This window comes from Amphiprion ocellaris, chromosome 3 (genome assembly GCF_022539595.1).
Source record: "Amphiprion ocellaris isolate individual 3 ecotype Okinawa chromosome 3, ASM2253959v1, whole genome shotgun sequence".
NCBI lineage: Eukaryota > Metazoa > Chordata > Actinopteri > Pomacentridae > Amphiprion > Amphiprion ocellaris.
In genome coordinates this window covers 38,941,407-38,962,714 of record NC_072768.1, presented here as the reverse complement: position 1 = coordinate 38,962,714, position 21,308 = coordinate 38,941,407, and the positions used below count along the sequence as shown (strand labels likewise).

Below are 21,308 nucleotides of genomic sequence, written 5' to 3'. Positions count from 1 at the left end.
GTTTCAAAATGTTCTTTTTTTCCACATTTTCCAAGCTAATTTGATAATCAAAGCAAATTTTCTGTAACCGAAACCTGTCAAATTCAAGTGTTCAACTCAAAAGTTGTGTTAATTGGACTCTTCTGGTTAAAAAATAAACATACAGCAACTTGAATTATCAATTCTGATGATCAAGAAAGTTGTGTTAATTTTTTTTTTCAGTTTCGTGACCTCAACTTCTCCTGAGTGATTATAATCGACTACAGCTGCTGACTCCTCTGATCCAGTTTAAATAGAACCCATTAGATCAACTCATTAGACTCAAACTCTACAGTGGGAAAGTCTGAGGAGCTCAGCAAAGATCTGAAAAAGCAAATCATTGCCTTAAACAAGTCAGAAAGTCACTTGGAGCCATTTGAAAGCAGCTTCAGATCCAGAATCATCTGTTTGTCAGAATAAAGTTCATGGTCCAGTTGTGTTACTGCCACCATCAGGAAGAAAACACAAACTATCACCTGCTGCTGAGAGACCATTGGTCAGGATGGTCAAGAGTCAACCAGGAATCATCAGAAAGCAGGTCTGAATGAATGAGAAGCTGCTGGAACACAGCTGTCAGTGTCCACAGGGTTTTACATCAACATGAGCTGAGAGGATCCATGAAGAAGGAAGTTCTTCCTCTAGAAGCAGAACCTTAAAGCTCCACTCAAGTCTGCTGCTGATCATACGGACAAAGAAAAGACCTTCTGGAGGAAAGTTCTGTGGTCAGATGGAAGAAAAACTGAAGGTGAGGCCTTTAACCCCAAGAACACCAAACCTACCATCCAGCATGGAGGTGGCAGTATCATGCTCTGGGCTTTCTAGAAGAGCTTCTGGACTGGTTTCAGACTGGATGTTGGACTGGTTCTGGACTTTCTTGGGACTGGTTTATGTTTGGTTTCAGTCTTGGTTCTCCTGGTTTTGGATGTGATTTAAAGTTGTTTTAGGACTTATTTCACTCTGGATCTGGTCCTGGATGAGGACTGGTTTCAGACTGTCTTGGATGGGCGTTGGACTTTTATAGGAGTAGTTTAGGTTTGATTTTTGTTCCGATATTGCACTGGTTTTAGATTTTTTTTTTTGACTGGTTTCATGCTGTATTCTGACTGGTTCTGAGTAATTTTTTTTAACTGGTTTAGGTTTGGTTTTAGTCCTGGTTTTAGACTTTTTGAGGACTGATTTCAGACTGTCTTAGGCGGGTCTTTTTTTAACCCCAAGATCACCAAACCTACCATGAAGCATGGTGGTGGTAGTATCATGCTCTGTTGAACTGGAGCTTTACACAAAGTAAATGGAATAATGAAGAAGGAGGATCACCTCCACATTCTTCAGGAAAACCTAAAACCATCAGCAGAAGCTTGATCTTGGACACAGTTGGATGTTTCAACAAGACAATGAGCCCAAACACACATCAGACGTGGTAAAGAAATGGTTCCATCAGGTTAGAATGAAGGTTCTAGACTGGTCTCCCCAAAGTCCTGACTTAGACCCATCAAGAACCTGAAGAAACAAGTCAGAAAGACGACAAATTTAGTTGAACTGAACCAATTCTGTCCAGAGGAGTCAATGATAAACCAGAAGCTTGAAACCAAAAGAACCAAACTTAGGTATATGTCTACTTTTGACCCAACAGATTTTATGATGTCATTCAAATCTGTTGAAAGAAAACCACATAGGAGCCGAGGTTTGTAATTCGTCTTTATTGTTTAAATTCACCAAAAAATTTTTTCTGCATAACTACATCCAACAGCATTCGTATTTTGTCGTCACTGCGACTTCGACACCCGAGTGACAACAGTGTGACATCATCAGCGCCGCCACGACGTCACAGCAGCATCGTGACGCGGCTCAAACGGCGGGAAAAAAAAACTCTGACAGTCGTCCGTCTCCGAGTCCGTTGCCGGTGAAAGCGTCTCGCCGCTACTCGTGTAAAGCACAAACATTGCACATCAACTTACAGCATCGAGTCCGAAACCCTCCCGACCCTCTGAACAAGTCAAACTAAAGGTGAGTGGAGGCGATTTTATCTTCATGAGTCTGTACAGTGAGTTAAAACAGGATGAAACATGATTCAAAAACACAAACCTCATACCTTCACTTGTTTTCCCTAAAGATTCACATCTAATATTTATTATTTAGAGAAGAAGGGGATCTCAAATAAACACCTGAACTGGAAAAAGACCTTATTTAGTTTCACTTTAAGCTGCGCTGCAGCTAAAATTTTACATTTTCTGAGGTCAGAAGTCCATTTATTGAACCAGTCAGAAAATGTGGGAAAAAAGAACATTTTCAAAGTTAATTTGACAATTAAAACATGTTTTCTGTCAAAACTCTCACCTAAAACTGTCAAATTTTAGTTTTTCGACTCAAAAAAGATCCAAATCTGGCCAAAACACATCATTTTATGTCTTATTCTATAATGTAAACTCCTCAGTTACCATCACTAGTAGCTACAATCTTGTACTAAGGATGCAAAAGTATTTTAAAACTCCAATTTATTGGGAGAAAAAAGTTCATAGAAGTGAAGCAGCAGCTAAGATTTTCATAAATCTGAGGTCAGGAACCCAACTTTTGACCCACAACAGCTTGAAAATGTTTCTTTCACCACATTTCCTATGTTATTTCCACATTCGAAACATATTTTTTTTATAAATCTAAATGGTCAAAATGCTGAATGAATCATCAATGTTAGAGGTCAAGAGAACAACTTTTGACCAAAGACAGCCTGAAAATCAATTTTTTTTCCACATTTACTACGTTAATTCTGCAATTAAAACATCTTTTCTGCAAATCTCTCCTCTTCTAAAAGTGGTTTAATGGGTGAAAATGCAGTTTTAAAGCTGCCAGACTTGATTTTTGGGCCTTAAACTGTCAAATTTAAGCATTTCGACTCAAAAAACATTCAAATCTGGCTATAAATCATCATTTTTGTCTCACTTTGTGACTTATTTTATGATATAAACGCTTCCTCTGATCAGTTATTATCACCGGTAGCTACAAAAACTTCTTTTTTTAAATGACAATTTTGCATTTCCAGTTCCAGGCTTTACATATTTCTACAACGTTTTGCAGATTCATGGGGTAAAACAGCAGTTGTGCATCGATTCCTCCAAACTTTGGGCTTTTTTTTTTTTTTTTTTAATATAAAAGTGCTCGTTTCATGTTCAACTAAATCTATCTCATCTATTTTCACATGTATTTATATTTATACCATCTCTATCTTTTCTAATATACTCTCATTTGGCATCATTTTGAAACAACGCTGCATGTCTTTCTGTCCACTTGGTGAAGGTAAGTTATGGCTATTTCCTCCTTTAGTACCATCTAAGCGATGAGGAGTTTTACATACAGCGTGCTCCCACAAATCCAGTCCTCCTCAGTAAAAATGAGGCTCGATATACTTAAAAACCATCACATTCTCCAAAAGAAATTGCATTATTCTCCAACTATTATGGCTATTAGCTTTGCTCCAAACATAAATGATGACATTAGCTCGCTTCAACCTCTCAACCTGCTTCCTTTTTGGTGATGGATCGTGTTCGAAATGTTGGGAAAAGTTACAAAAATGGAGACAGAATAAAGGAAGATGGCATCAGAACAATGTCAAGCAAAGTTTCCCTCCCGCGCTAGCTTGCATAAATCTCTTCGTTAGATCATCTGCTATGTACAGGAATACATTTAATCATTACATATACAGCCCTCACACTACACCGCAATCCAACATCGACCCGGCGGTTCCCCAAGAAAGACCAAAAAATAACCCCAAAAAAAGTTCCTTATACAGTAGAATACAGTAGACACCTTTCAAGTAAAAGAACTGTTTTTTTAAGAGTTCACAGAATCATAGACTCGAGTCAAACCGGAGCTGAAATCTCTTCGAATGCAGCTTCTTTTTTTTTTTTTTTTTTTTTTTTTAAAGTCTGCAAAGCTACAAATCACAGAACTGCAGGATTTTGTCGGGTTTGACTCGAGTCTGCAGACAGAAACTTTAATAATCAGATGATGGACGGAACGTAGCGACTAATCCTTTGTTTTTCGAGTCCGATGAAGGAAAAAAGATAAAAACGAAGAGTAGTTCTTTTTAAAAAGTACAGAAATGCCATCAACCACAGACAACTAAAGCCGCCGACTTCTCAGCCCTCCGAGATATTTTTTGCCTCAAAATCAGGTGAATGAAAGAACACTCACTGGTTTTCTTTTTTTTTGTACAATAATCCCATTGATAATAATAATCAATGCACAAAAGTAAAAGACAAAAGCACACAAATATCCAAAAACTGAAATTGTAGACAGCTCAAGACGAGAGATTTTTTTTTCCTTTTTCCTCAGATTATACTACTCGAGTAGTTTTAAAATACACATATTAACCAGCCGTAGAAGGTTTACATACTGTAGGAATTTGGATTCGTCAATAAAAAGCACAGTTTCGAGACAGTCCGAGCATTTTCCCAGCTTCGTGGTGGGGAAGAGAGTCCAGGACGGCTCAGCTCGGCTCGGCCCGGTTCGGTCCAGTTATCACCGCTGTAACGGAGCAGCGCTGGCAGCCATCGAGTGCTGGGTCAGATGGCAGTTACTGTACGATCAATCAATCAATCAATCAATCAATCGATCAATGGCTGGCAGAGTCGCTCAGCGCTGCGTTCTGTTCAGCTCAGCTCAGTTCAGCAGTGTCTCGGGCCTCCGCAGGACTCTGCAGAACCCGGTAGGTGGAGGCCGAGGGGCTCAGAATACAGAAAGATAAGATGGGATTATGGCTGAAGGAGGTCCAGGAGGAACTGTGGGACGCTGGAGGGGATTAGGATGGAAGGACGAAGCCCAGGAGGGAAGATGGAGCTCTGGAGAGATTTCAGGGAGTTGGGGGTCCTCAAAGGTCCAAAGAGGCACCTGCAGGAACAGATAGAGGCAGGAATAGAAAGACGACAGATTCAGTTGAACTGAACCACTTCTGTCCAGAGAAGTCGAAGATAAACCAGAAGCTTGTGGACAGAAACCAAAAGAACCTTGTTAAGGTGTATGGATACTTTTGATCCAATTGATTTTCATTAATAACCAGACTAAACTAAGAGCTGACATGTTTGCTGACTGAGCACCAGTGAGGTGTTTAAGCTTTTATGTTCCCTCTTCAGCAGCTTGTGCAGAATAAAATGGTGACCAAACTGCCAGGAGGAACATCGTCCATCAGCCCAGTTACCCCAGTTACCCCAGAGGGTTGTAGGGAGGCTGGATCTGTCCAGATAACTCTGGATGACGGCCGTGATACCATCAATCACAGCGCCGGCACATCAGGATAGACAAGCATTCACACCCACTTTTACAGCCAATTAAAGGCTAGTTTGAGTCGCTAATGAGCTTAGCATGCATGTTCTGGTACTGTGAAAGGCAACCGAAGCACCTGCACTAGAAAAAGTAATGTTTCAGCTCAACAAAGATAAAAGCAACAGTTTTCTGAGTTAAGACAACTCTGAAATTATGTTCAACCAACAAACTATAATGGGTTAAGAAAATGAGCGTTTCCTCTACAGTTAAAGGTGTTTTTAATTACTCAATGATTGGTAGCGTCAACGCATGTTCTCAAAGTTGATTACTCATAAAATGAGGTTGCTTCAACAGCATTTTGCACATTATTTAAAGGGATTTCAGAAGTGTTATGTATTTAATAACCATATTAATTGGTCCAACTAGTATTTCCACGTTATTTAAAAGGAATTTCTAAGTGTTATGTCATTTCTTACCATGTCTTATGAACACAAGTTTGATATTAATATTGTTTAAATCCCATAATTAGCTCTACAAGCTTTTTAATTTCCTCTAAATCAGATCTTAGAACTTAATTTTTAAAGATGTTCTTTGCTGGTTGTGATCTTGTCTCATAATTCTCTTTAGTATTTGTTAATTATTGGTCTAAAACATGAACACTTTGATCTGCTGCGGTAAGCAAATGCAGCCAAAACTGCCTCCACATCAATAACCTGCACAGAATCCCAATTATCTTTAAACCGACTGACTAAAAAAAAAGCTTCATTCTTGTCAGCCGTTGACCTGCAGGCTGCTCTGAAATCTCAACTCCAGACCAGATAATGGCTTCGCCGTCCGGGTGGAATAAAAGCTGCTGACGGCTTTAAAAACCAAGGAAAACAACCGTCAACGAAGAAAAGCAGATTTAAACGCAGCACAGTGAAAGATTCACGTCTCTAGGGGACGTTTTTCTCTTTAGTGCTGCAGAATCATTTTAAAAAACTGCTCTGTGGTGCTACTGAGATACTGTTTACTGTAAAATTTGAGATTTAGATTCTGGAGTAACTAAAATCAGGCTGTAACTGCAAATGGAAAACATCTGGTGCCTACACTTATAGCAGATATGTTAGTAAAATTGTTAAATTTGATTATATTATTGGTAATTTAGGTTGTGTTCTTTGCAAATCTGTTTTTGTACTACATATAATTCAACATAAATTTCCGAGGTACGTATTGAATATGCACAAACCAGCACTGGGGGAGTGGATACGCTATCTCGGCTGCAGTCTGCGGTATGTTGCAAATTCATGACAATAGGCGTCAAGGGGTGAAGTGCACACAACAACAAAGTGGTTTTGAGCAATCCTAGTGTGGTCCGTCCACCTTTACGCTCAGAGGAGGACATATTCACCATCTAAAAACCAACAAGGTTTCTCCAAAGGTGCAAACTCCACCTCTAAAAGAAGCACGTATGAACATAAAGAACCACTAAGGTAAAGTTCAACAAAGTTCCTCAGACAAACCAGCAACAAAGGACAGTCGACCCACCGAGCTTTTGGCTGTTTCCACTCAGTGTCGCAGGAGGACGACTTCAGCAGATGGTCTCCAGGTGACGTGAGTTCTGCAGGTAGAAGAAGAAGAAGAACTTTACGCGCTGAAAGCACAAAGCGTCGCAGTATTTTGATCTTCACTACAGAGCAGACGTGTCTGACCGGCGTGTCGTTCCACTGCCTCGGCAGGTCTTCCGGTTCCGGTGGATACGACATCCAGGACGGGCTCCGGTACGAGGACGGCGGCGACATGACGAAGTAATCCGAGTAGCCGGGGCGGTTGGCCGATATCGCGTAGACGGCTGTTATTGGGTTTCCTGTGTGATGTAATGAATCACATGATCAAACTGCCCCGCCGGCTTCCTGTCGCCTCCATGCTAATGTCTTTACTCTACCTTACCTGAGTAGGTGGTGATGGACTGGTCCACGGTGACGGCGGGGAAGGGCGTCCTGGACAGCGGCAGGTAGGGGGCGCCGTTGTGCTGCTGGGCCTGCAGGTCCGAGGCTTCCGTCACTCGAGGCTTCAGACTAACGTCAGGGGTGGAACTGTTGGTGGAGAGGAAAGATACGTATTAAACCCAAGAGGTGCCAACAATTTAGCAAGTTCTTTACTGCTTTGCTAAGCTAAGCTACGCTAAGCTAAGCTAAAACGAGCTAAACTGAGACTTTATTAATACGATACACTGCAGAGATCAAGTAAATCAGCTATAATAAGCAGTAAAAATAATAAAGTAACGCTGGAAAATGCAGTTAATATGTAAAGTCACATATAAAAATGTAGTATTGCACATTACATTGATAGTTTTGTACATGAAAGTCAAATATTGCACATGGAATCAAATGGAAATGAAGTGTTCTAGGTGATAAAGCGCCACAAAACTAAAGCAAAATGCTCCAAATATATTAGACTCATTTTGTTTAGTTTCTACTGCAATGGTGGTGGATGAATCTGAGGTGGAAACAGGTTGAAATGTCCAAAAACTGTGAAATAATTTACGTGCAATTTAGGTTGAAAACACTGAAGCTGAATTATTGCTTTAGATTTTGACAGTAGGAGTGAATGTGAAATTTGTGTCAAAATGGCAAAAGCCTGTCCAAAAAGACTCAAATTGTTCAAAATGACACGGAATTTGTCCAAAAAAATACTCAGAAATTGTTGAAATGACACAAAAAATCCAAAATGACTCAAAATTAATCAGAATGACAGGAAAAATTGTCCCAAATTAGTCAAAAATGGCAAGAATTTGTCCAAAATGACCACAATTGTCTAAATGACTCACAGAAACACAAAAGACAAAATGTATCTAAAATTGGATGTAAAATTTATGTAAAAAATGGAAAAACACATGTCCAAAATGACCCAGATAGATCAAAATGACATGAAATTTCTTGAAAGAATACTCAAAAATTCTTGAAATGACTCCAAAAAATGTCCAAAACGACACAAAATGAGTCAAAACAACATGAATGCTGTCAAAAATTTCTCAAAAATTGTTTAAAAAAACCACAAAAATCTGTCCACAGTGACTTAAAAATGATTTAAAATGACATGAATGTTGTCCAAAAGTACATGAAAATTGTTCCAAATTTGTTGAAAATGGTGTGGAAAGTATCAAAAGTCATTTATGTGTTGAAATTATTCAAAAATGCACAAAATTACTTAAAAAAATATTCAAAATAACATGAAAGTTGTCCAAAATTAATCAAATTTATCCAAAATGACTCAAAATGTGTCCACAGTTCTTGGCTTTAGATTGTGACAAGAAGAGTGGATGTAGAATTAGCGTCTTTAATCACTCAAATTGTTCAAAATGACCTGAAAATTGTCCAGGAACTGAACTCTGCAAAACACTGGAAATGTTTGGACCCGAGTGTCTAGAAGTCAGTAGAATTAGAAGCTTTATTGTCATTAAAATGCAACGCAGGGCAGAAATACAACTTCATTTTGAGTAAATTCTGCGCAAAACTAAACAAAAAATGCATAAAGACCTTGTAAAAAAGTGTCAAAATTCTACAAAAAAAGACATTACAGAAAGTCACTTTCTAACAGATCATAAAAGACACTGAAAAATGGAAAAAAATGAAGTTTAAAGCTTAATAAATGCATTAAAGGTTTATGTTAAAGTGCAAAGTTAATCAATTTTAAGTCCCTCTGTGGTTTAATGTAGAAAGTGATTTATAAAAAATGCTGAAATGTTGGTCAAGTGTGCAAGAACTAAAAAAAACCCTTAAAATTTCCATTTGAGATTAAGTTTCAAAAGTTTTCCAGTCTCTCCAGTCATTAATTCATTGATGAAACCCCTAAAACACCATCTTTGTGGATAAAATTGAAAGATTTAGATTTTTTTTTGAATGAAAATGATCCCAATAAAACACAACACTTGAGGCAACAGCACAGTTTTAATGCTCGAACATCTGTTTTTTTAATTTCCCGCCATCAAAAATGAACGAGTCGACATTAGCTCTAATTATGGAACATGATGAAATCTAACTTATTCTATATTTTCCCTGCAGCTCAACCACAGAAAAAACAAAAAGACACGCAACTAGGATCAATTTAGTTGCACAATTACTTCATTTCTTCTGAAGAAAAACACAAAAAGCCAAAAACTGCCGAAAATCCCAATGATCCCAATGAATTAACGACAGAAATTCTCCTAAAATAACGTTAAAAACTCACCAGGTTTTGTTGGTTGAATAGAATTTTGTTGTAAGTTTTAAAAAAATTATGCAAACCTGATATAATGACATAAATATATAATAAATATAATAACTCAGAGGACTGATGTTGAGGAATTAACACCCAGATAACTGATTAACTGCTAAAATGTCACCGGTTTCTGCTGTTAATAAGCAGAATAATGACCAAATGTTCACGATTCTGAGTCTAAATTCAATCAAAAGAAAGACTCAAAATGAAGAAATGCAGAAAAAAATTCAGAAAACGTTGTTAAATATCTGTGATTTTACTAAATCAGTGCACTGTTCTTCCATTTTCCTGCAGAAATCCAGATTCTGCAGCTGTTTTCCTTCCAGTAAATGTTGTTTTTTCTCCACTAGATGGCGATCACGTGCCTCCATATGATAAGAAGAAAACCACTCTGCAGTGTTGAAGACAGCAGCATCCAAATGAAGGAGATGCAGACAAACATCTGGAGCTGAAGGAGGCTCCATTAATATTCTCCTGGTATTTATTCATGAAACATCAATCATCTGGTTCTTCATGTCCAGTAACTTTATCAATGATCAGAGTTCTACCTTCATCCTGGGAATATTCCCACAGTTCCATAGAGGTGGGTCCAGATTTATCACTTTTTAATGGACTTTTTCCATCATTTCTGATCCTCAGAACTTCATCAGTCCAGCAGATAGAACCATGACATTTAGGAGGAGAAACACATCTGAGTTCTGGTAAAAACTGACATCAGATCAGTTTAAATCCATCCAGGTGTCTCAGTCTGAACACTGAATCTGTTCAGAACCATTTCTTTCTATAATTTTAGACAATTGTTGACTCAGAAATTGGATCATTTTCAAGTCATTTAGGACAATTTTAATTGCATTTTCAACAAATTTCCTGTAATTTTGGATAATTTTCGAGTCATTCTGCACAAATTTTGAGTCATTTTCCATCATTTTTGAAGCATCGTGGACTAATTTTGTGTCAATCTGCAAATCTTTAGTCAATTTGGATCATTGTTTCTTGGTAATTTTGGGTGAATTCTGACTCATGTTGGACAATTTTCTTGTCATTTTCAACTAGTTTTATGTCAACTTGGATCTTTTCTCGTCAATTTGCATCATTTTGTGTCTTTGGGATAATTTTCAAGTCATTTAGGACAAATTTTATGTCATTCTGGTTCTCACCTGGATGGATGTAAAACTGATCTGGTTGCAGTTTTTTAACAGAACTCAAATGTGTTTTGTATTTATCAAAAATGAACCAAAGTGACATGAAAGTTGGCCAAGATGTCTCAGAATTTGTCCAATATGAAAAAAATGTGTTCAAATGACTCACAAATTGTTCAAAATTACATAAAAACTGTACAAAAATACTTGAAAATGGTTGAAATTACTCAAATTCTGTCCAAAATGACGGGACAGTTGTCTAGAATTGGTCAAATTTGTGAAGAAATCTGTGAATGATAAAGTTCTGAGGCTTAGAAATGATGGAAAAAGTCCATTAAAAAGTGATAAATCTGGACCCACCTCTATGGAACTCTGGAAATATTCACAGGATGAAGGTAGAACTCTGATCATTGATAAAGTTACTGAGGATGAAGAACAGATGGTTATGAGGAGGTCAGGTGGAGGTTTATTGTGGTTTTTCTTCATCTAAAAGTGTGTTTTGTTAATTAAATTCACGTGTTTCTGTAATACTGAGGTGGTGTTACCGTCGTAGGGAGGTTCCAGGTGGAGGTCCTGGTCTGGATGGGATCAGTGGAGGAGGAGAACCGATGCCCATGTCAGGGAGCTGGGTGAACCGGAAACCCTGCAGGAAGAGAGTTGAAGAGTGTATCAGCAAAATGCAACCTAAATTCAAGACTAAACTAATAAAAGGGTGAAATAATCAGAGTTGTGTCTGATCACAGATCTAAAACATGGAGACTCTGCTCAGTTTCGTCTCCTTTAATCCCAGTAAAGACTTTAAACCACACTGTGAGTGACTTTAAAAAATATTCAGAATAACATGAAAGTTGTTCAAGAATCTTTAGAAATTGTTGAAATAATTAAAAAAATGTCCAATATGACATGAATATTGTCCTTTTCTTGACGTATCTGGTGAAGTCTTTCCTGCCTGAGAATCCTTCAACCATCTTCACAGTTCTAAAGCTTGGAGTGTTTAAGGAGCAGGTTTATTTATTTATTATTGTTTCATTTATTATTGGGTGTTATTATCATATCCAGGTCAGTAAATTCTGACGCTCCAAACACAGTCGTGGGGGGTTAATTCCTAAATCACAGGGTAATAACAGTTACACAACTCTGTCTGTGAGCAAATATTTACTGAAAGATGAAATATGTACGACCTGGATAAGATCATCATCTCCACAGAGGAGCGCTGGAGCTCTGTCAGAGTGACCATCGGGTTCTTGGTCAACTCCCTGACTTCTCCACCGAGCATCCAGCTATAGGTGGTGTGTCCTCATGGTTTCAAACTTCTTCCATTTACCAGCGATGGAGACCACTGGGTCTTTGGGACCTTCAATGCTGCAGAAGGTCCTGAACACTTCAGGTCTTTCCAGAGATGTTCCATCTGGTTCATCTCTGGAAAGACCTGAACATTTCCCGACTGAACAGAAACAGGAACATCCAGAGGATGTTCCTGTTTCTGAACCCTTCCCCAGGTCTACAACCCCATCTCAGAGGTCTACAGACGATTCCTTTAACTTCATGGTTTGGTTGTGCTCTGACATTCTCTGTGGGACCTCATATAGACAGGTGTGTTTCTTTCCAAATCATGTCCAATCTACTGAATGGACTCTAACCAAGTTGTAGAAACATTTCAAAGATGGTCAGTGGAGCTCAGTTTTGGGTTTCGTAGCAAAGGGTGTGAATATTTATCCACGTGATATCTGAGTGGAGCGATATGAAGACTTTCCGGATGCTCTGTACTTGCAGTTCTTACCGGTTTGGGCAGGCTGCACTGGTGCATGTCCTCGTATCCGGTGCTCCTCTGTCGGCCTCCACATGGATGGTTCATGGTCCCCGGGGCGCTGGTCACCCCGTCGCTGTAGTGGCTGGTGTGGGACGGGTTGTAGGCGCTGTGGGGGTGGTGGTGGTGATGATGGTGGTGGCTGAAAAACACAAAACACAAAGTTTAGTCGTCGCACCTACTCTGCCCTTAGCCTCTCTGGAGGACTGAGCCGAAATCGAGCAGATAAATCTAGTTTTTGTTTGTGAGGAAACAGCTTGGAGGTGGGCTGGATGCTCCTAAAAACTCAATTTCAACCTGTGTGTTGAATAAATACTCAGAAATAGCTGAAAAGACTCAAAAAAAATCTCCAAAATGACTCAAAATTGTCCTAAATGAAATTTATAATCGAATAAGACAGACTGAAATGAGTCAAAAAAATGTCAAAAATATCTCAAAATTTGTCCAAAATGGGAAAAACCATCAAAATGCCATGAAATGTATGGAAAAACTACTCAGAAATAGCTGAAATAACTCCAAAAATGTCCCAAAAGACTCAAATTATTCAAAATGACATGAATGTTGTTCAAATTCTCATGAAAATGGTTCCAATAATTTTTTTAATTTTTCAAAAATGGCAAAAAACCATTCAAAATGACTCAAATTGTTCTAAATGGCATTAAAATTGTCTAAAAAATCTTGAAGTAAGACCAAAAAATGTCCAGAATTGCAGAACATTTGTCCAGAATGGCAAAAAACATCAAAATGACATGAAATTTATTGAGAAAATACTCAGAAATAGCTGGAAAAATGTGCAAAATGGCTCAAAATTGTTCAAAATTACATGAAAATTGTCGCAAATTTGTTAACAATGACTTGGAAATTATGAAAAATTATTCAAAATGTGTTGAAATTACTCAAAAATGAACAAAAGGCCTCAAAAAAAATTTCAAAATAACAACTAACTTCACTGCACGTTGCCATGGCGATGTGGTGAACAGTGAGGTTACCTGGTCGGTGGTGAGGGGGGGTCGTGGTCCGGCGGCGCCAGGCTGAAGGCGTTGCCTAGCAACATGTGCATCTGCGTGCGGACCTCGTCGATGGACGGCTGCGAGCTGAGCGTGGACGAGTCGGAGCCGCGGTGGGCCTTGACCCCCAGGCTGCCGGTGCCGGTTCCGGTGGATCCGCCTCCATAGCCGAGGGAGCTCATCAGACGGTCTACGTTGGTCTCCTCGAACGGCTCCGGTTCGCCCTGAGGAGGAGAACGAGGATCAGCTGACACAACATCCAGGAACTTTAGAAACAAAGTCATGAGTTAAAGGTTGCCAAGCAGCAGATTCTGGTGTTGATGCAAACATAAGTCAATGAAAAAGCAACAAAAAATCAACTAAAGTTAGCGTCAGGATGTTCCAGCTGTAAACCTGTACCATGAAAAGTGAATAAATCTGCCACAAATCTATTCTCATATCATCAGATTATCACAACAATATCTGCTCCACCACCTCTGATCTGACCGGAAATATTTACAGCATAAAATGCAGATATTTACAGCAATGAACAAAAGTTTAAATACATTTGTAAAGCCCATGTATATCATGACAGTCTTGAGTTTGCAATAACTCCTGGAACTCTTAATTTTCTATGATGATGACATGAATCTGTGTCACAAAAAAATAATCATGGATTTTGATTCTTTCAAAGATTTATTAAAGGTCTTCTGGGTCATAAATATACATACAGCAACTTGAATTGAGTTTTGTTGATATCGAAAGTTGTATTAATCAAATTTTCTTAGTTTCATGGCCTCTTAACTTCTCCTGAGTGATTATAATCGACTACAGCTCCTGATTCCTCTGATCCAGTTTAAATAGAACACAATAGATCCACTCATTAGACTCAAACTCTACAGTGGGAAAGTCTGAGGAGCTCAGCAAAGATCTGAAAAAGCAAATCATTGCCTTGAACAAGTCAGAAAGACACTTGGAGCCATTTGAAAGCAGCTTCAGATCCAGAATCATCTGTTTGTCAGAATAAAGTTCATGGTCCAGTTGTGTTACTGCCACCATCAGGAAGAAAACACAAACTATCACCTGCTGCTGAGAGACCATTGGTCAGGATGGTCAAGAGTCAACCAGGAATCATCAGAAAGCAGGTCTGAATGAATGAGAAGCTGCTGGAACACAGCTGTCAGTGTCCACAGGGTTTTACATCAACATGAGCTGAGAGGATCCATGAAGAAGGAAGTTCTTCCTCTAGAAGCAGAACCTTAAAGCTCCACTCAAGTCTGCTGCTGATCACATGGACAAAGAAAAGACCTTCTGGAGGAAAGTTCTGTGGTCAGATGGAAGAAAAACTGAGCAGAAATTTGTTTGGAGGAGAGAAGGTGAGACCTTTAACCCCAAGAACACCAAACCTACCATCAAGCATGGAGGTGGCAGTATCATGCTCTGTGGAACTGGAGTTTTACACAAAGTAAATGGAATAATGAAGAAGGAGGATCACCTCCACGTTCTTCAGGAAAACCTAAAACCATCAGCAGAAGCTTGATCTTGGACACAGTTGTATGTTTCAACCAGAAAATGAGCCCAAACACACATCATGCTGAACAACCTGTACAACATCAACAGCATGCATTGTGTGGTTTCTGTTTATTTTTCTACTGTTGGTTCCTGCTGGTTCCCAATCATAAGATTCTTGCTGGGAATCATTCCTCTACAAGACACATTAGATGTAATACACATAACTTGTGGACTTGGTAATTCAACTTAAATTAATACATGATGATGCTTCAGCTCTGATGGCTCCATCAGCCGTATCCTGATGAAATTTCTGCAGGATCACAGAAAAAAAAGTGACTTCCATCAGATAAGTTCCTCAGACATGTAACAAAAATTCCAATAACTCACTGTCAGTTTTTAATTAAAGTTTGCTGGGGTTGATTAATTCAGGCAACAGAACTTCATAATAGGATCACAAAACATGATGCTATTGCCGCTAAAAGTTGATGAACGATATTACAATATTACGCCGTTACATAACACTACCTAAACCACAAGTACAGAATCCAAAACAGCACAAATCTGCTGCAGACAAAACCACCTCCACCTCCAAACATCATGAATACAGAGTGATGTAATAAGCAGCATCAATTCTAAAGAATGAAAAAAGATCTGTACAGACACACAAACACAGAAACTATTAAAAAAAACACAAAGAACCAACAGATTCACACCTTTCCTGTGGTTCCGCAACTGTTTAGATCTGAAAATGTAACCAGATCTGAGCTGAAAATCATTACATTCAATAAAAATCACTTGTTTTTGTCTAAAAATTTGCCAAAAGTAAACAGTTTTTGTGAGATTTTGTAAACAGATTAAAATTCTGCCCTCCTTAATGAAACTATGACCAACAGTCACGTCGGAAAAACTTCTCAGCTGAACTGCAGGCTGTGTATTCTAATATCTACATATAACGTGTGGAACCACTGTTTTCTTCTGCAGTAAAGGTACATTTACACTGTTTATCAAAGTTAGAAACTATAAAAGCATCACATTTTTAAACATTACTATGGTTCTTCAACTACTCATTTGTCCCGTCCATCACAAAATTTAACCAAATCTGAGCACAAAACTGGGATATTTAATCAAAATCACGCTATTACAGGGGATTCTGTCTAAAAATTTGCCAAAACAAACCGGATACGCAATCCTTAAAGACCTGCATGAGGCCAGAGGCTTTCAAAATAAGAGTCCACTTTTTTCCCAGTGGTTCAGTTTGCAGAAATGATATCAGATAACTAGTGATTTAGACAAATTCACATCAACCATAACATGTTCTAGAATCTGTGGTATTTGAATGGATTGCACAGAGGGAACTTGATTTTTCTAATTCTTGCCACAACAAACTCTATAAATAACTATAAATAAACCAAATGCTAATGTTTCGTAACATGTACATATTTAAATTATGGAGAATATAGAAAAAATGACAACATTTGAGAATATTAAAGACTTTAATTTAATAATATAATTGTTTTGTTGGCTGTTTTCGATAAGTAGGCTGGTTTACACTCCTTACAGCAGTGTTTAAAAGCAAATAAATGGCATTTGTCTTGGTTTTATGCTTTCACATCGTAAATAATGTTCAGAAATGTATGATTGACTTGTCTTAATATCTTAAATATCAACATGGTACAGTGAAACAAACTGACTCTTTATTTTTTCCACAACAAACTCAACTGGACTCAAAATTTTTGGGAGATCCTGTGTTCCTTAAACAACTGTGAAGTCATTAGCGACTCACCTGTGACCAACAATCGCATCAAAAACAACTTCTCGGCTGAACTGCAGGCTGTGTATTCTAATCGCTACATATAGCTTGTGGAAGCACCATTTTCCTCCACTGCAGACAAACCACCTCTATCTCCAAACATCTTAAATACAAAACGTGCTGTAATAAGTCACTTATTGCATGAATTTTAAAGCAGATTTTTAACTTTCCTATGGCTCTTGAACTACTCATCTGTCCTATTCCATCAGATAATTTAACCAAATTTGAGTTCAAAAATGTGACATTTAATCAAAATCAGTCTGGTATACACATCTTTTTTAAAAAAAAGCATGCAAAAAAACCCAAATTTTGCAAAAATTACTCATCGGATAAACTTCTCGGCTGAACTGCAGGCTGTGTATTCTGTCTATATATAGCATGTGGAACCACTGTTTTCTTCTGCAGTTGACATACATTTACATCATTTATCAAAGCCAGAAACTATAAAAACAGCAGATTTTCAACTTTCCTATGGTTCTTGAACTACTCATCTGTCCGGTTCCATCAGAAAATTTAACCAAAATTGAGCTAAAAAATGTGACATTTAATCAAAATCAGTCTGTTATACACATTTAAAAAAAATGCAAAAAAGCCCCAAATTCTCCATTTCTTCTGCACTTCCTGGACAACTGTGTAGCCATTAGCAACTCATCTGTGACCAGCAATCGTGTCAGAAAACCTCCTCGGCTGAACTGCAGGCTGTGTATTCTAATCTCTACATATATCATGTGGAAGCACCATTTCTTCTGCAGCAAACAAACCACCCTCACCTCCAAACATCCTAAAAACAAAGTGTGCTGTAACAAGTTGCTCATGGCATCGATTCGACAGCATGAAAACAGGAGTGATAAGACGTACACTACAGACACATGAACACTGTGTTCCTGTTTCCAACCGCCTGCTGCATCCGAGGCTATTAACCGCTATCGAGTCTCCCATCTGAATCCATGAAAAGGCTGTAATCATATTCAGAGTCATTGACATTCAGCTAGGTGGCTGCTGTTACTATGGTGCATCAAAGAGGCAGCATGAAGAGATTTCACTCATTTTATCGCAGCCTTTCTTCCTTTTTTCGTGTTCAAATGAGGGAATCAGGCTTTCTCTAATCTTTTTGTCGCTTCCTCCTTCTTCATCTTAATTTCTTTCCCCTTCTATCTCTCTGTTCTGTTCTGTGCAGGTTTATAAAGTTCATCGGAAGGTAATTTGTTAATCCTTCAGGTCTGAGGCTGAAGGCATCGGAGCGGAAGTAAAAGGAGGGATTAAAGTCATAAAAGCTTTTTTAGAAGATTATTTTATCAGTTTTACAAAGTGGCAGCGCTTCACTCTGCAGCAGCCTCATTTTAACATCTTCATTTGTGTCAGGACAGACCTGAAAGCTGATGATGATCTTGCAAATGCATACCTTCTGCTAACAGACCATATTTACATCAGAGGTTCTGGTTAAAGTGGCAAGAGACCTCTAATTACTACACTTGTATATTAGTCGTCTTTGTAAATGTGGTATGTAGGGTTTTGTTAGTGTATTTGCTCCCTTTATCCCCATTTGATTTCACATCATTTCTATTTACGGGCTTCAGGTTTGTCTAAGAGGTGTACACTTCTGCTGCATTCTTCAGTTGAGCAGTAAAGTCGTTGAAAACCAGCAAAGTTGTTTGTTTTGTATTATGAGAGAAATGGCATCGGGTATGTGTCTAGTTATTAATGCTAATGTAGCTCAAAACTTTTGTCTTTACTACTGGGAAATCTAGGTCGCATTGGGGGTTGCATTGGGTGGAATTGTGACCTTGAGCCTTCAGATTCTCCACAACAGCATGCACGACCTTCCCATCAAATGATGACTTCACTTTAGTAAACTGATCCAAATCAGATGGTGCTTCTACCGCCTGTACTGTGTAATTGTGGATGGATGTACTATTCTTTTAACAATGGAAATCTAACTTGTGGGGACGCATTGGCTCGAATTGTGACCGTGAGCCTCCGGATTCTCCACAACTGCATGCATGACCTTCACATTGAATGACAACTTCACTTTGGAAGTCATGGTGATGGCAGAAATCCTTTCTAGTCTACCTAGAGTGACCCAAATGGCTATAACAGGTTATAAATGTTTATCATATACACAAGAAAAACGCTTTGGAGGCTTGTGTATTTGAATCAAAGTGATAAAAATATTGCGTTTGTCTTATGCTGTGGGTAAAGATTTCGAATAAATTTAAACATGATTTCGACTTAAACAGCCTCCAAAGCATTGGGTTATTATTGCTAATGTAGCTTGAAACTGTTGCTTTTAACACTGAGGAATCTAACTAGTGGGGACGTATTGGCTGGAATTATGATCTTGGGCCTCTAGATTCTCCTCAACAGCATGCATGACCTTAACATCAAAAATTGGCTTCACTTTGGGAAACTGATCCAAGTCAGATGGTGCTTCTGCCACCTCTACTGTGTGGAGGGATATATTATTCTTTGAACACTGGAGATCTAACTAGTGGGGATGCATTAGGTGCAACTATGATCTTGGGCCTCCAGATTCTCTGCAACAGAATGCATGACTTTCACATCGAATGATAACTTTGGGAAACTGATAGAAGTCAGATACTGCTTCTACCACTTGTACTGTGCAATAGTGGACGAATGTATTATTCTTTTTACACTGGAAATTGAACTTTTGGGGACGCAATGGGTGGACCTGTGACCTTGAGCCTCTAGATTCTCCTCAACAGCATGCATGACCTTCACATCAAATAACGACTTCACTTTGGGAAACTGGTAGAAGTCCAATCTGTCACGGATGGATGGACGGATATATTATCCTGCACCAACAACCAAGTTTTCCCCATCCTTTATTCTCTTACTGCTTCAACTACTTGACTTTTAGGACACAAAATGGGAGTTACGTCCCTTCTTTCCTGGTGAGATCGAGAATTTTTTGAAGTATGTTCATCTGATTTAGCTCGACTCTTGGGATTCTAGTGGTGTTGTGTCAAGAGACAAAAGGCATCACATTGTCCATTCCTTATTTGTTGAGGTCCTGGCTACTTTATGCAAATCAAGGACGGCTCACCAACTCTGGAAACTCCTAAAGGTCTTTTAAAGCATTTGTTGTTAAATTGAAGAAAGATTTAGTGGTATTTTTCACCTCAAACGTTACCAGAGACACATTTCAGGCAGCCATGTTGGTCCAGTTTGAAATCTGGATGAAGACAACCTAATGTTACATATCTACAGGGGTGTTTTTGGCTGTGAGGGGTCACTTTGCTTCCAAGTGACACCCTACTGCAAAACCTAAAAGGTTGGCATCTTTAGTTTTGAGTGCCATTTGTTTCCTGGCTCATGCTCAGTTTGTATACTTGGACAGTTTGCAAGAGTTCTGTTTGGATCTTTTTTGCAATCTTGGGTGGATGAAATTTATGCCATGTAGACCCCTGAGAAGTTGCAAACATGGAAAGCATGAACTAGCCTGAAGGTTTCCTGGGATCTTTCCTTCAAATCATTGAAATTTCTGTTTTCATCCCTGATCGTTTTCCCGTTTCAGTCGGTCTAAATCTCGTCCATTTACTCACATCGTAGCCGTTGTTGCGGATTCCCCTCCTGGATCTTTCCCTCAGAACCAGCAGGTCCATCTCCGTCTCCACCGGACTCGGGCTGCTCAGGGACTGCCGGCTCCAGTAGGTGGGCTCTCGTGGGTGGGAGTACCTGGTGGACGGAAACACAAACTGTGAGTCAGAGTTACTACCGATGACCTCGAGGTAACGCTGCAGTATTTATACACTCAGTGTCTTGGAAAAGAAGATGTAGACAAATGATATTTACAGAAAATGATTCATGAATCCATCAGGAGAAATGCTGCTGTATTTTAACTGGTCGGATACAAAACAACTGTCACAATTCATTAGTGGTCGGATCACCACTTCATTTTACTTTCCTTGAATTTAGCTTGGATTGACTAATTTTTACTAATTTATCTTGGATTTCTGCTAATCTAAATGTTGTTTTCATCACATTTTATGCTACTAAATCACCTGTTTATGAGAAAGAAGCCACATATCTTTATCAAACAGCCCATTTAATTTGAACTACATCTGAATTGAGAACCACAACAACCAAACTGCTGTTAAAATACTGTGAAGTTCTAGATTTTCTGTTGCTGAAGTTGAAGTTTCAGAAGACAACAGGTGATTTTCTCTGGATTTATTTACCATCTACAGGCTGAGTGTGTTGAATCTGTTGGCAACAAAGAGAAACAAAGCAGACACTCATCTGTACGAACAGTAAAATATTAATGTGCTGACCAAAACTCACCCCTCAGTACTCACTCTCTCCTTATGTGTTGCTTAGCAACTCTGCTGCACAGCCACAGATCTCGTTAGCTTATCGTTCTCGGTGTAAAAATGCCATTTATTTTGCATTATATTAGTACAGACTCAAGTGAAAAGGCATTAATAAAACTATTTCATGAAATGGAGATTCATTCTGCCGAACATCATCAGGCGGCTGAACAGCACTTAGTTTAACCGCCTGAATGATGATGAGGAATAAAAAAC

At 38.7% G+C, this 21,308-nt stretch overlaps 1 protein-coding gene across 4 annotated transcripts in view; it reads right to left on the bottom strand.

Annotated features, from left to right (window-relative positions):
* Positions 1-1,695: 1,695 nt before the first annotated feature.
* The window catches only part of kiaa1549la (KIAA1549-like a), a 144,605-nt gene continuing 124,992 nt past the window's right edge, over positions 1,696-21,308 (bottom strand). For all 4 annotated transcript variants that reach the window (XM_055008987.1, XM_055008990.1, XM_055008988.1 and 1 more), the window contains 8 exons: positions 20,328-20,460; positions 13,446-13,687; positions 12,430-12,598; positions 11,195-11,292; positions 7,201-7,346; positions 6,963-7,117; positions 6,799-6,871; positions 1,696-4,899 (listed from right to left, as the gene is read on the bottom strand). In XM_055008987.1, coding sequence (XP_054864962.1) covers positions 6,842-6,871; positions 6,963-7,117; positions 7,201-7,346; positions 11,195-11,292; positions 12,430-12,598; positions 13,446-13,687; positions 20,328-20,460 — 973 coding nt within the window. In that variant the 3' untranslated portion in view covers positions 1,696-4,899; positions 6,799-6,841. The remainder of the gene's footprint in view (positions 4,900-6,798; positions 6,872-6,962; positions 7,118-7,200; positions 7,347-11,194; positions 11,293-12,429; positions 12,599-13,445; positions 13,688-20,327; positions 20,461-21,308) is intronic.